This window comes from Poromitra crassiceps, assembly GCF_964638095.1.
Source record: "Poromitra crassiceps genome assembly, chromosome: 11".
In the NCBI taxonomy this organism is placed as follows: domain Eukaryota; kingdom Metazoa; phylum Chordata; class Actinopteri; order Beryciformes; family Melamphaidae; genus Poromitra; species Poromitra crassiceps.
In genome coordinates, this window is record NC_139643.1 from 25,406,869 (window position 1) to 25,422,541 (window position 15,673).

Consider the following 15,673-nt stretch of genomic DNA (forward strand, 5'->3'; position numbering starts at 1 on the left):
CTATGAGAGCTCTTACTTCCAGTTCTTCTCGTTTACCCTCGTCGGTCCTCCCGGTTCGACACTTCTCCTTCTCCATGGACCACTGAAGCTCTCGACTTTTCTTCTGTTCCTCTGACAGCTGGTCGTTCAGTGTGTCCACCTCAGCCACCTTCTGAGACACCTCCGTCCTGTTGACAAATCCGAATCAAGGTTTGAGTTTTGAACATATAGGCTGAATTCCAATTAAAATCCGATACTGCTGAAATAAAAAGATCTGCTTGTCTATTATGTGTGTGGATATATAGTCAGAGCTCACCTGAGTGTGTCCAGCTCTTTGAGGTGTTTGTGGTGGGCCTTGAGCGTGGTCTCCAGCTCCAGCTTGGTCTGGGCCAACTCTCCCTTCAGCTCGTCCACCAGCAGCCTGTCCGCTTCTGCTGCTCCTCTCTCCCTCTGCTCCTCAGCACTACGCTCACCAAGCGACCACACGGCAGGCACGGCTGAACCCACAACGGTTGCAAAAACAATCACAGTCAGTCCTTCTGCTTAAAGCATCAGGCTGTGGCAACTAGTTACTGGATATATGAAAATGCAAGACTACACCGCATATTAAATGATGTATTTCTTATTCACTCAGCAGTTAAATTAACACATTGTAAATGTATGTTTCTGGTTGTATTTTGTGATATTTGTATGCTGGTGACAAAATAATGAATGACAGAACTGAACTCATCTATGTGATCTATGAGAGTACATTAAATAAAGCCCAGCAGCAGAACAAGAGCAGGGTTGCTGAAATACAGACCTTGATGGAGTTCTTCCAGTTGTCCACGAAGCTGATGAATCTCAGAGATGAGACTGGACCTCTCTGCAGTGTGGAGCGAGCCCATGGCCTCTCTGTGCTGGACGTCCTGGATAAGGATCACAAACACAACATCTGTTTGTTTACGGAGAGCAGGGAAATTGTCTACTTGGCCGTTCTTGTCAATTGATTCATAGGTGTTTGTCACCTCTTAGATGCAAGTAAAAATTGTAATTCTCTCATATTAACTCATTGTTTCTTAATAGTATCTTCCCTAAACTAGCTGTTATCAATCATCCAGCAGTGGAGTTAGTAAATCAAATGGGCATCGTTTCTCATAATGTGCTTGCCAGTATTAATCAACAATGACTGAAGAATTACGTGTATATTTGTAATACTACACTTCAGACATGCAAGTTGCTACAGTACATATCTTGTTTGTCCATCTGCAATTGAAATGTATCCTTGTGGTCCACTTTTGCATACAACAGTGGACAATGGCGAGTAATCCTCGTCTGGTGTAAATTCAGTGTCAGGTTACACTCAGCGTTCATTACTGACCTGTTCAGCAAGCCTGTGCTCCAACTGGTTGAGGTGGATGATGGCGTCACTGGTGTCCAGCAGGTCCAGCTGGCTGTAGAGGGCGCTCTTCAGCACGCTCCGCTCCCTCACAAACACCTGCTGCACCGCACCCAGGAGCTCCCCGCGCCAGTCCACACTGCCTGAGGTCTGGAACGAGTCAGACAAGACACATTATCCACTTTTAATAAATAATTGGGCGTAATAATCTTAGCCTAAAGGCAACTTAAATTACCATTGCGGCTTTGAATTGAACTACCTGTGTTTCCCTGTGCGTCTGCATCTGGGTGATGAGGCCTTTGAGGGACTCCACAGTTGCCAGCAAGGCGTCTCTTTCCTTAGCCCAGCCTGGAGGGTGGAAGTGGCTCCCAGGCTCTCCTTCAGGGAGAGGAAACTCTGATAGAGAGAGCACCTGCATGCCCTCCTGGTGCACCTCACGGAGCAGAGTCTGAGTAGAGATACGGAAAGGCTGTTGGATTACTTTCACTCTCTCTCTCTGCTGTCAGGATTACAAAATACAGAAATTTGCACCATAACATTTATTTTATTTATTGAAACACAGACATCTGCACCATAACATTTATTTTATTTATTGAAACACAGACATCTGCACCATAACATTTATTTTCCCTGTGGGGGGAATTGCCACCAACAAGACACGGGTCAAATACAGAGGTACATGAAGTCATACAACTTGCACGCAAATACTGAAGTTATCAGGGCAGGAAACCTCGAGGCAAGAGACTGGAGATTGGCTGCTTGTAAATCCAGTCCCACATGCATAAGTCCACACTTGATATTAGTAAGTTGAAGTTGTACCTTGATTCTGTCAGGCAGTGGCTCATCAGTCTCTCTCCTGGCACCCTCGGGTGTGGTCCTGTACTCCTGCTGCAGGTTAGGGAGATCGTAGCCAGTCCGCTGGCTGTAGTCTGAACTGCTGTCTGCATGGGGAATCAAACTCTCTTGAAATGGAACCTTTACAGTGGCGTACAACTACAGAAATGGAATTGCATTAAAATGTGCTTTAACCCATTGATACCTGATGCAGCATTTGTGTGTGTATCCCTTTAAGACCGCGAACCGCGTTAACGCGGTTCGCGGTCTTAAAGGGATACGCACACAAATGAGGGATATACATGCAAATGCTGCATCAGGTATCGATGGGTTAACAAGACCACCTGGAAGCTCAGTGTTTTGTGTGATGGTGTTGATCTTACCACTGGTGTAGCCATCTTTGAACTGTGCTGGTGTAGGTCGGTCTAGTCTTGATGAGGGGGCCTGGAAGGGGGTGAAATTGAACTTGCGTCATAATCTTTTATTTAGCCCTTTCCTACAGGGAAATTAACCATATTACTGATGACCAATCAGAAAGACAATAACAGGATTTTTTAAATATCCTACTGTAGGCCATACATAGAGATAGGAGTCAATATTCAAAACAGTTCGAGTGTTTCAACAATATGTTGCAAAAAAAGAAAAGTCGTGATTAAACCATAATATTAGTGTTTTTGACATAGGTCACATGAAATGTAATGTAATTGTTTGCTAGAACTGTAATTAATGTCATTCACTGTAGTCACTGTCTTCCACTACATCTACATCTTGAAACCCCACAAAATCATAACATTTGTTTTTTATTCTTCTTTCTTTGGCCATTTGACTCTATTTGATAGGATAGTATGTGCTGGAGGACAGGACAGCAGGAAGGGAGAGAGGGGAGGACATGCTAGCCTGGTAAACCAGCCCGTCACGTGAACTCAAATTTCTGTCTGGCCCCAAGGCCTGGGAGGGTGTTAAGCAGAAGCTGCAAAGCGGAAGAGCCAATCAGCGACTGCGCTGTGATTGACAGCGCACGTTGGCCAATCAGGAACGCCACTAGCACTGCACTAACAAAACAATAATGGCCGCCTCCTTGCCTGATCGTCTTGAGGAGTCATGTCAGCGTTTGTCTAGTTTAAACAGCCATAAAGTGCAGTTATTGCAGAAATAGACTCAATAACAACAATTAAACAAGTACAGGAGTATCGCAGGTCGGATTCGAACGCGGGTCGGCTGCGTGAAGGATTACGCCTTAATGGTACCAGGTGAGCCACCGGGATGCCCCAAATCACGACCCTTTTAATGATCACCTTGATCCCCCCCCCCCCAAATGTACTACATTTCAAGATGTCATAAATGTTGACATTGCCTTAAATCAGGACTTTTTGCAACACATCCTTCAACTATTCTCAACATAAAAAGCAGTGCAGAATGAGCACCGCTTGCAAGCCTCACCTCACTGGAGCGCAGCTTGTCGATGACAGCCTTGAGGGCCTTGCACTCGTTCTCCAGCGCCTGTGTGTCCCTGCGCAGGGTCTCGCTCTCTGAAATGTGCCGAGCCTCCATGTCCAGGATTTCCGCCGCATGGAGCTCCTGCATCTGGACAATCTTCTCCTGGAACTCTCCAATCACCTCCTCCATCTCCTCTTTAGTGGCGTCCGACACAGGCTTACTGTCCGGATGGAGAGGAGACATGTGGACAGCTTCGGTCTGGGTGCAGGAGTCTGTTAGAGTCACGCGCTGCTGCTGCTGCTGCCCAGGCTCGCTGTTCAGTGGAGGGCTCCGAGATTTGTCAGAGGACTGGCTGGCAGCAGCAGAGCTTTTCCTGGACAGAGATGGTTTGTCTTTGGCGCTGCCTCCCTTACCAGTTGGTTGTTTCCCTCCTTTCCTTTTGGGCTGGGTGGTGGAGGAAGAGGAAGTGGAGGATGAAGGCTGAGGAGACGGAGAAGGAGACGGCGAGGCTAAGTCTGCGGCCTTGGCCAAGGCCGTTCGGACCTCCTGGAGTTCCTCTTTGAGCTTGCAAATGGAGAGGTCGCGGACTTGGAGGTCCTCCTGAAGTTTCTCAGTGCGCTGCCTGTAGCTCTTGAGCTCTTCTTTGGTGGTAGCTGCATCTTTCCCGACCTCCTGGAGCTCATGGAGGAGCTCGGTCACACTGGCACCTTCCTCTTCTGATGTTACCTGGTAGACAAGAGAACGGGCAATAAGATAGACTTATTCATAAAACTAGACCATTTGAATGGAATACACTGTCAATACATCACATTTCACTGCAACAGAATGGAGGTATGAAACATGTTCTACTTACTCTGAAAAGTTCTCCTTTAAGGTGAGCAATGGTTATTTCCCTCTCCTTAAAACAAAAAAAAAGAGAATATACAATAACGTCAGTTTCAAGAGATCTCATGAAAACATATATTTAATAGAAAGTCTAAATTAAACAACATTATGCACTAGAACACATTTGATTAACTGAAAAAGAGCCAAACTCTTTTTGAAGGGGGTTCTTCTAACATTTGATTCCACTGAAGTCAGCACCTGAGACTGCCGCCATACCTCGACTAACTCCTGCAGCTTCTCACAGCTCTCCCTGGAGCTGCTCAGCTCCTCTTTGGTGGCGGATGCCTCATTCTGAACCTCCATGAGTTCCCGTTGGAGCTCGGACACCTTAGCCTCCTCACTGTCTCTGGATGATGCCTGAAGTGTAAGAGGTTGAATTGTTAGACTAGACTTTGACAGCCTGCATGTACAAACACATTTAGTGAATACTACTGCATGTACACTGTGGAGGGAAGTGTGTTTGGTTTTAGTTCTTACCCTTTGAAGTTGCTCCTGGAGTGTGTCTATCGTGACAACTTTTTCCTAGAATGAAAATCACATGCTCATCAATCTCATAAAACCTCAGAAATACTCTCACTGCAATAGATGTATACACACTAAGAAGCTGTGAAACATCACGTACTTGGAGCTCCTCCTGGAGTCTACTGCAGCTCTCCTTGTAGTGGTTGAGCTGCTCTTTGGCGGCTGAAGCCTCATCGCTGACCTCCTGCAACTCCTGAAGAAGCTCAGGCAAACCCGGCTGGTCACCAGCGGAGGAAGACTGATTAAAAGGCCACAAAGATTCAAACTTATCAGTGCAATCCATCAAGGGACAACAGTTCACAGTGGCATACTGTAGTATCACAATGACTTCAATGTGTCTTCATTGATTAAACACCAATCAGGGTACAGGGTGCTCAACTGAAATGTCCTGACAAACATTAAAAAAAAAAAAAAAAATTGAGTAACTCTTACCTCCACAGTCAGTGGTGGTCTCTGGTGTGGACCAGCCTTGGTCTTCATCTGATTGAGCAAGTCCATGAGCCCAGCCAGCCTCCTCTCGTACTCCAGCACCTCCTCCTCGGAGCTGGCGAGCAGCTGCTTCTGGAGCTCCTGGTCCTTCTGCATGCCACTGAGGCCCACCTCCAGCTCGCGAAGCTTCTCCGTCAGATGGACCACCTTCCCTGTGGGAGCTACTCTGGCATGACTCATTCCACTGAAGTCCATCTGGGGAATACCAAAGTCACCAAAGTCATAGGCGTGAGGCTCCGCCTGTCTCTCCGGGCCCTGCTCCTCCCTGGACCCTCGAGACTGTTGCTGGAAAGCCTCCAAGGTGGCTTGGCTGACGAGCGCTGCGGCCACCTTCTCCCTCAGCTTGTCCTCCAGGTTGGAGACTTTCTGTTGGAGGTTGTCTGCATAGTTTTGGGTTTCTTCCACAAGGAGGCGACAGCGGGATAGCTCACAGTCCTTTTCACTGGCCAAGTCCTCGAGCTTCTGGATGCGGTGACATAACTCTTCCACTCTGGAAGTGGCACTCTCTTCTAGTGCTTGTACTTGGGCTTGCATGACAACAAAGCCAGCGGTTTTCTCCCTAAGAACCTCTTGGAGTTCACCCTCTGAGCCCTTCAGTTTTTCCGCCTCAGCTAATGCTAGTGCACTGTCTTTCAACCGCTGATGCGTCTCCAACAGCTTACTGTGCTCTGCTCTGAGCGCATCAAGCTCTTTGGTGAGCAGGTCCATTCTGTGCTTCACTTCATCGTATTCCTCTTGACTTGGCCCCCATGCTCCACTGTCTGGCTCATCCTTGGTGTCCTCATCTTCCTCGGTGGCCTGCTTCCGCTCAATGTTGGCCAGCTCCTGTTGCAATCGGTCTATGACTGCGTTCAGCTGGTCGAGCTCCTCCTCACTGTTCCTCTTCAAGCGTTCTTGTTCACTCTGCAGGCACTCCACCTGGGACTCCAACTCCCTTATCTGTTCATCCCTCTCATCCATTTCCTAAAGGGCAGGACATACGGTAAGCATCATCATACTGTACCACGCCAAGTGCCAGATTTGACTAGTCCATGATGGCCATCACATGTTTTTGGATAAACCTCTGAGCAGACTCTGAGCAGCATTCTTTGGGTCATAGTTGATATTGTTGCATTTGTTTTCCTTTTTAAAGGCAAGGCATGCACAATGTGTTAACTCCAATTTCTGAACTTGATCAGATTGCAGAATTCTGTGGAGTCTCAGAGGTTTAACATAAACAAGCCACCTCAAATGAGCGAATAATCACCACACACAACAGAACAAGGTGCTGTGACTATACTTACCCAGACAAAGCAAGCAAAAAACAACCCAACAAAAACAAAAAAAAACAAATGGAGCCTTACAGAAAATGAAAATGGGGAGGAAACTACAAAACACACACCATGATCCACTACCACGGAGCTATGCATATTCGAAAAGACAGACTTTGTCTATTTCGTATACGCATATAGCGTTACCTTATTGTCAGAGGCAGTTTCCATGTGTTGGAGCTTAGTGATCTGTTCATTAAGAAGAGCTATTTCCCTGTCCTTCTGCTCCGTCACCTTCAAAAGTCAGAAATTATAATGGGATGCTATCAACAAACATTTCACGCCTAAGTTCAACTCTGCGGCACAACGCTCAAAATTCACTGGTTGGGTCGAAGACGAAACGGACCGGCAGCGGTAAAACAAGCATATTTCAGTTGGAGATGTTAATGTAGTATGCATATAATAGTATTATATGACATATTAAGTTGGGTTTATTTTCAATTTTGCCAGTTTGTAGTTTTTTGTTGTGTGAACAAGCCAGACTGTCTGATGTTGCTGTAAGGTACAAGATAATCCAGCAATGTTGCACATTCCCTGTGGGCAAATGGCTTATAAATCTCCAGTAAACAGTAACTTATCTTTTTTCCTTTAGTAGAACAATTGTTAAATATAAAAGATACATAGGTAAGATTAAACAAATAAGGCAGAAAATAAAAATGTACAATATAACAAATATTTGTACTATACTATCTGGCCAGGGTCTGATTTTTTCAGTCTTTAGAGACTGCTGCAGATGGAGAAGCAAAGCATTTCACAACATAGCCAGACTTGACCACTGTGGCTTAATCTGTATATAGTGAAGATGACAATATGACCTTGTGAGAGTATGGCTGTTGACCTACCTGGAGCATGCTATCCTTTGTTTCTAGGTATTCCTGCTGGCTGCTGAGCTCCTTCCTCTGGATCTCCATCTGCATGTGAAGCTGCTGCACCTCCTCGCTCTTGTTCTCCAGCTCCTCCCTGAACTGCTCCAACTGTTCCTCCAGGTTACTGATCTGGGACACCAGGAAAGGATGGCAGCCAGGCACTTTAGGGGATATCTGACACCACGAGATTCTGCACAACGTTTCGGTCATTTCAACGGTTACAAAATCATATTATTCAGATACTAACCTTTCGACGTAAAGTGTTTAGGTTACCATATAAATGACACATCAGATGTAAGCCTGAGTGACTAGTGGGAACACCCAATATAAATACTACTAGACTATAGTATAGATCTAGAGTAAAAAGAAAGGTCACCCATATCAAATGGTCTTACAAAGAATTACTTGTTAAAATATAAATATAGCATAAAGACAGATCTGACAGAAAATTGCATAATATAAACACAGTTCTTTTTACTCAGATCTATAGAAGTGCTATGAATGCCTTACTATATCACAAGCCCGATGCATGTGTAGATGTGTTATGTATGTCCACTTAGTAGTTCCCCTATATGTTCCTGATGTATTTGTTGTTGTTGTTATTTGAATGCTGAGCTAAAATAGCTGGAGGTGACTACTACAGTACCAAACAATTCTCACAATGGTGAAAACACACATTGAACAGGACAATACCTCTTTCTCCTTCCTTTCCAAAGCTTCTCTCTCAGTCTGTAACTGAGCTTCCAGTGTGGAGTGCTGAGACTCAGTGATGGATGCATGCTGCTTCTTTTCTTCAACCTGAGACAAACGACGACAAAAAGCTCTAAGACACGACTATCTAGCAGGTCCTCAATTATATATAGCATACACAAAGGCTTGCAGGGACACACTGTTGTTACATAGACAATTATTTTTATGGAAGACATGCCAAAACAAACACATGCACGCTAACAGTATTGTATCATGCGTTATGCATCTGGGTCTCCTTGCAATTTTGTCAGCTGAGCAGCAGCAGCAGCATTTCCTTCACAGCCCTCCACTGAGGGGCAATCGTGACAGATGCTAGCCACAGCACAGCTTCATCACCCAGCAGCAAACGGCTGGGGAGGCTAGAGTAGAGCCACCCACACACACATTGTTCTCCCTCTCCCCCTGCATCCTAATAACCCCCTCCCATTCCTCCCTCCTCTGTCTAGCTGTCATCTCCTCTTCATTCCTTCACACACACACCCCCCTCTCTGCCATGCGCCGCAGCTATTGTTCCCTGACTCCCATTTCTCTGCGTCTCCCTCTCTCTTTCTTGCACATTCTCCGTCTCCCCCCTTTCCCCGCCCCCCTCCTCCCCTTCCTAACCTTCTCCAGAGACTCAGCGCTGGCCAGCAGGGCCTGCTCCAGCTCGCGGACGCGGCTCTCCAGCTTGTCAATCTCTTCGTCGCGTTCGCCCAACTCGCGACGCAGCTGCTCCGAGCCGAGCAGCAGCTCACTGCACCAATCCGCCTTCTCCTTTAGCTGGGACGTCAGCTGCTCCACCTGGTAGGGGGAGAGAGAGGGGGAGAGCGGGAGAGAGAGAGGTGGGAGGGGGGGTAGTGAGAGAGAGGAGGAGAGCAGGAGAGAGAGAGGTGGAGGGGGGGGGGGGTAGTGAGAGAGAGGAGGAGAGCAGGAGAGAGAGAGGTGGTGGGGGGGGGGTAGGGAGAGAGAGGAGGAGAGCAGGAGAGAGAGAGGTGGTGGGGGGGTAGTGAGAGAGGAGGAGAGCAGGAGAGAGAGAGGTGGAGGGGGGGGTAGTGAGAGAGAGGAGGAGAGCAGGAGAGAGAGGTGGGAGGGTAGTGAGAGAGGAGGAGGAGAGCAGGAGAGAGAGGTGGGGGGGTAGTGAGAGAGAGGAGGAGAGCAGGAGAGAGAGAGGTGGAGGGGGGTAGTGAGAGAGAGGGGGAGAGCAGGAGAGAGAGGTGGGGGGGTAGTGAGAGAGAGGAGGAGAGCAGGAGAGAGAGGTTGGGGGGGTAGGGAGAGAGAGGAGGAGAGCAGGAGAGAGAGGTGGGGGGGTAGTGAGAGAGAGGAGGAGAGCAGGAGAGAGAGGTGGGGGGGTAGTGAGAGAGAGGAGGAGAGCAGGAGAGAGAGGTGGGGGGGGTAGGGAAAGAGAGGAGAGCAGGAGAGAGAGGTGGGGGGGTAGGGAGAGAGAGGAGGAGAGCAGGAGAGAGGTGGGGAGAGGGGGGTAGTGAGAGAGAGGAGAGCAGGAGAGGTGGTGGGGGGGTAGTGAGAGAGAGGAGGAGAGCAGGAGAGAGAGAGGTGGTGGGGGGGGGGGGGGGTAGTGAGAGAGAGGAGGAGAGCAGGAGAGAGAGAGGTGGAGGGGTAGTGAGAGAGAGGAGGAGAGCAGGAGAGAGAGAGGTGGAGGGGTAGTGAGAGAGAGGAGGAGAGCAGGAGAGAGAGGTGGGGGGGGGGACCATTTAATGAAATTCGCTCTCAGACAACACTTGCTACAGCGTAGCCAATAGATGTATACAGACACAGCTAGCTGGGAGGTCAGCTGATCCACCTGAGAAAGGAGGGAGAAGGGGGGGATGAAATGAGGTGCAGAGGCAGAGGGGTGAGAGATTTCATTCCGGGTGACAAATGCCACAGTGCAGTACAGTAATCAGGAGGGCTGCTGGCAGGTCAACTGATCAACCTATATACTCTATGCTGCGGACCCTGGCCGCCTTATTATAGCAGTGATGATATATATATCTATATATATATCTATATATCCATATATATATATATTTATTTTTCTTCTTCTTCTGTCTTACTTGCTAACAGAGCTGTCGTTTAATAAATTCATCAAGTCATCACTTGCCATCAATACGGTATGTGTGAACATTTAGAAGATGCAATATTAGTGGGTTTTTTGTATCAATTTCTCCCTTGACTTTGGCGGTAAACTTGGGTAGAGTATTATGATTGGAGAATGGAGAGCATGACTGTCAATGCTAACTTCACTTCATGCTGCTCTACTGTGCAACTCACATTTAATTGTTTATCGTTCTCACAACTTCTGAAGTTTGTTTGCTGTTCTACTACTGTCCACTTTTATATTGGGGACAATGGAGGGAAAGACAAGGGGAGGGGTGGAGTGAGAAAAGATTATTAGAAGCAGCGTTCAACTGAGGACACAGAGGGGGACAAACTGCATCAAAAGAGGGGGTAAGGGACAAGGGAGATGGACAGGATATGAATTGCTATTTGCTACAGGGGCAGGCAGGATTACTAAAATGCACTTAATGCTCTCTGCAGGAGAGCTGGGTCTACATGTAGCTAGAAGCAATACCTTAAAGGTTACTCCATCCACCTGCAATAGAGAAGGCAGAGGCACAAAGGGTCAGAGGATGTGGAGAGCAGTGTTGGGGGTAACTCATGACAAAAGTAATACATTACATGTAATATATTACTTTTAGCAGTAACTCAGGAATATAACTTATTACAGTGGGATTTCAGTAATATTATACCAGTTACTTTGACAAGTAACACGTTACAAATTTAGTTACTTTTTTTTTTAATGAAAGCACATTAAAATAAAGATATAATAATTTCCTAATCAAATTGTGTGTTTTTATGCAAATAACCACTATAGATGAGAATAACAAAGGAAAAAGATAACATTTAGAATTTTGGACGGTTTACACTGACTTCAGACGGTATAAATTATTTTTCAAGATGGTTGCGGGGCGGCGATGTCATTCTGCTACTGCAGTTATTTTCGTGAAAGTAATGCAAAAGTAGTGTAATAAGTAATGAGTTACTCTACACAGAGTAATATTGTAAAGTAACTTATTACTTTCAAATTAAAGTAACTAGTAATATGTAGGATATTACATTTTGAAAGTAACTTGCCCAACACTGATGGAGAGCTGGAGGGAAAGAGGAGAGAGGCAGAAAAGAGTAAGAAAGAATGCGATGGTCGATGTGGGAGGAGTCTGTCTCTGGAAATGATAGAAATGGTAGTGGTAATCTGTGGGCTATTAGCGGCTGAAGTTGTAGCAGAAGTGCAACTGGGTTATGCAGTGTAATGCAGCACAAGAAGCAGGAGGGGGCGGGGTCACTTTGAATTCTACAAAAAAGGTAAACCAATCTATCGCAAACAACAATCACCGAAGTAGGAAGCTCATCAGAAATTATATTATGTAGCGCAGTGATACTCAACTTGCAGCTTTTTTTTTTTTTTTTTATTCCGGCCCGCGATGGAATTGGAAAAAATAAATAAAAATAAAATACAGTGCACCTGAACGCAACATGCAAGATACCCGCAAATGTTCATGTCATTCTGGCCAATACTCCACTTCTGTTATAGCATTTCAGTCTGGAATATGGAATATCTTTCAATAATCTATGATTTAGCTGCTAAATTGTCAAATACTGCCGTCTGCTCGCTACCCAGGCACTTACTGTATGTATGTACTTAACCTAACTAACTTAACCTAACTATCCGGTGTGCACAACATTGTCAGACTAAACTCCGGCTGACACCCCAAAAACCTACAATCCGCTACAGAAAAATGTATATTGTTTGTTTATTAACTGGCCCCTGGCCTTCTATTATTTCACGAAAGTGGCTCCCGGGCAAAGCAAGTTGAGTATCCCTGATGTAGCGTCTTGAGTTGGTAGGGGAGCACAGCCGTGACCACAGCTGACATTATGGCGCAGAGCCGATGGAGCAGAAGATACTTTAGCCTCTAAGGAAGTGGGGAAGAGCAGACATGTGCCTGTGAAATGCACAGAGGGTCAGAACAAAGGAACAAGCCACTTTCTAAAGGTGAACATTTTTGTTGTTGACAGAACTGCTTAATGTCTGCAGATAAAAACTGTGTACTGCTTTGCATGCAAACTTATTTGGAGTTGTGCAAGGATGAAACAATCGACTAGTTAGGGAACATAATTAGCCGTGCCGTTCAAACTTGCTGCAATACCACAAACAGTCATCAACAGTCAATGCCAAAATAGTATAGAAGCCAGGGGCATGCTGGGCATGCAGAGAATCAGTTTTAACACGTGAACATATCTGACATATCTGTAGATAATATATTAGATAGAGATAGCGATAGAGTCTCTGGAAGAGGAGAGAGAGAGTGGATTTGAAAACGCTATATAGAGCTCATGCATGGGCCACAGAGTCACAACGTTTTTACTCTAGTACAGCGTTTATCCAACACCACCACCGTGACTATGTACAGCATTTCATGATGAAATTGACAGCGGTCACTTGGACGAGTGAGTGACACTGATGCATACGAAGTCTTTGTACCATTTGGCATGGACATTGAGGACTGAAAGAAAGTGAATCAAAATATTGTCCAACACTCCCGATTTCCTATTGGAATCAAAATGTCATCAAATTGGGAAAATGCAATCAATCAAAATGCACATCATTCTGGGCTAACTTTAGCTGCCATACTCAAGCTATTTAGTGTATACACTATAGGAAACTGCCTTTGATCAAAGTGCAGGTGTGGGATGTCTGGTTATCGTGTCATGTATACATTATATGAATGTTATGCAGAATCATTTGAACTCAGCCAGTGAACTTTCAGCAGTCAAACTGTTAGGGAACTGCTTGAATGCAAGCCATTTGTTTCTAAGTTCAAGCCCACCTTTTTATGCTTAAGCTCCACCCTCCCTCTTATAATAATAATAATAATAATAATACATCCATGGTTCTACATAGCATCAAATCATTCATGACTTCCTGATATGAGCATTCACACCTGAAATTAATATTTCTCATCCGGTGTCACATAACACATCAAACATGTAACTAATGATGTTAAAATGCATAAAGACATTAACACATGGCCAGTATACTCTCGACAAAATTTGTGTTTGTGTTCGAGTAAAAACCCCAACAGCTCACTATATCCTTCTTAATTAACAAATCTGCTGGAGTGCATGATGCCATGCAATATTAACAAATAAAAAAGAAGTCACAAGGACAAGTATGAATCCCATTCTGAGTTTGTCTATGTGTAGCACTTCCAGTTGGACCAGATCAGTGTAATTTTCATGCCAGCATGGGTAATACTACCAGCTTGTTTTGTTGCATGACACCAATATACATAAACACCACAGGCGATGTTCACAAACTGAGCATCTCATTACTCCTCTGGCAGAGAACAATGCTTTCTACTGTTACCTCTCGGTTTCTTTGCTCAGAGCCAGTCTGGAGCTTCTGTGGATTCTTAAGCTGTTGCTCCAGCTTGTAGATCTCCTGCTGGAACACATCCCTCTCATGTTCTCGGTCCACAGCTTGCTCCTGGACATTAAAATACAGAAAGAACATAGAAAGACAGAAATATAAACAATGGAAAAATATGGATTTTTTTAAGGATTTTAAAAAACAAACATCAATATAGCCTTGCAAGCTAAAGGCAATAGACTGAGGATCTTGGCAGCAGCTGTCACCGTGTAAATTTGTCATGAAGTCAGTGTTGTACTGCATGTCTGAACTGACTGAGGTCAGAAACATTAAGGGCCAGCTGATGGCCCCGTTTAATTACCGTAGTCTGATGTCTTTAAATTTCTTCAAGAGACCCTTTTCACGGGGGCCATTTTGTGTCGAAAAGGCAGGGTAAGCAAGCAAAAAGGCAAGCAAAACACTAATGAGGGTTTCCAACTTCCATGATTGGAAGTTGGAAACCCTCATTAATATTTTGCTTGCACCTGTGTTTTACCATGCCTTTCCGACACAAAATGGCCCCCATGAAAAGGGTCTATAGGTTTAGTGTTTCCCACAGGATTTGGAGAGATTGTGGTGGGTGGACCGCATACATGCTGCAACCCCACACAGGCATAGGTTTTGGACATTTTTGTAACTTTGGTTGGCTGAGCTTGTGATTTTGCGTTTGCCGTTGTCTTACCCTAATTCCAATTCCAAGTTCCTGAAAGTATCAGCAAGCCTTTTGTTTACCAACATTCAAATCTGTTCTATTGTCACAAAAATAACTTCAGAAAACATTTATTTATAGTACGGTAATAATAATTATATATACCGGTATATATCTTTTTACAGTTCTTACAGTCCTTGCCAGCATGTGCTGTAACTAGCACTAAGTGTTATGTTGTTTTCATGTTGCTATGGCTGTGTGTACTCATGAGGCCCAATTAGTGGTGTATGGCTAACAAGGAAGATTCGCAAAAGCTTCCTCATAAAGTCTTATAAATTATGTTAATCTTTGAAGGAAGCTCAGAGAGAAATAAAAAAGTTATATGACATTATGGATTGCCATTCACACCATCCCATCCATCCTTTTTCCAACTGCCTGTGCAACCTTCCACTTACATCGAGGAATCTCCTGTTCTTCTCCAGCTGTTTCTCCAGAGCTTGGATCTGCTGCTGGAGGTCTCCGTTCTCTGTCCTCTGAGCATGCTCCAGCTCAATCACCCTGTTGACCTGCTCCTCTAGCTCTGCCTCCAGCAGCTTCACCTGCTTCAGGAGGTCGGTGCTGTCCTTCTCCGCCTGACGCTGCACCTCCACCTTCTCCTTCATCAGCTTCTCCGTCTCTTCCAGAAGGTCTGCACAATATGGCGGACGAAGGAGGAAGAGTATTACAGCCTGGAAAGTACTGCAGTGGGGGGCTGAGGTTATTTAGTTATGAGTGATTCAGGTTTGATTTTGGTAAGCGACAAGATGCTGAGATGGAGCCTGAAGAGTTTGAGGTCTATGAGCCTTGTCCTAAAATGTCATGCATGTTGACCAACTCTCACATGCAAAACTGTGTTTTTAAAAGAATAACTTCCTCTTATATAACATCAAATTGTAAAACCATAGTGTGCAATTTATGATCACGTCTACAACTCTCCATTTGGGTAAATGGTCAACCGCAGACTCTTCCAACATCTCAGTCACCTTCCCAACAACATCTCCCAACATGATCCCCTTGTGCCCATCGTCTGCCACCAGTGAACCAACCCCACACCGACTCACCCAGGATCAAACCCCGCTGGATTAGTGC

The 15,673-nt window shown here is 45.4% G+C and overlaps 1 protein-coding gene across 1 annotated transcript in view; it reads right to left on the minus strand.

Annotated features, from left to right (window-relative positions):
• Nucleotides 1-15,673, minus strand: part of akap9 (A kinase (PRKA) anchor protein 9) — a gene marked incomplete at its 5' end in the record, with an annotated part of 86,985 nt that overhangs the window by 7,437 nt on the left and 63,875 nt on the right. Inside the window, 20 exons of the mRNA XM_083646458.1 lie at nt 17-167; nt 296-476; nt 782-887; nt 1,340-1,507; nt 1,617-1,805; nt 2,177-2,298; nt 2,575-2,635; nt 3,632-4,354; nt 4,482-4,526; nt 4,730-4,870; nt 4,991-5,035; nt 5,136-5,273; nt 5,468-6,487; nt 6,982-7,068; nt 7,677-7,829; nt 8,394-8,498; nt 9,063-9,230; nt 10,207-10,227; nt 13,855-13,974; nt 15,001-15,233. Coding sequence (XP_083502584.1) covers nt 17-167; nt 296-476; nt 782-887; nt 1,340-1,507; nt 1,617-1,805; nt 2,177-2,298; nt 2,575-2,635; nt 3,632-4,354; nt 4,482-4,526; nt 4,730-4,870; nt 4,991-5,035; nt 5,136-5,273; nt 5,468-6,487; nt 6,982-7,068; nt 7,677-7,829; nt 8,394-8,498; nt 9,063-9,230; nt 10,207-10,227; nt 13,855-13,974; nt 15,001-15,233 — 3,977 coding nt within the window. The remainder of the gene's footprint in view (nt 1-16; nt 168-295; nt 477-781; nt 888-1,339; nt 1,508-1,616; nt 1,806-2,176; nt 2,299-2,574; nt 2,636-3,631; nt 4,355-4,481; nt 4,527-4,729; nt 4,871-4,990; nt 5,036-5,135; nt 5,274-5,467; nt 6,488-6,981; nt 7,069-7,676; nt 7,830-8,393; nt 8,499-9,062; nt 9,231-10,206; nt 10,228-13,854; nt 13,975-15,000; nt 15,234-15,673) is intronic.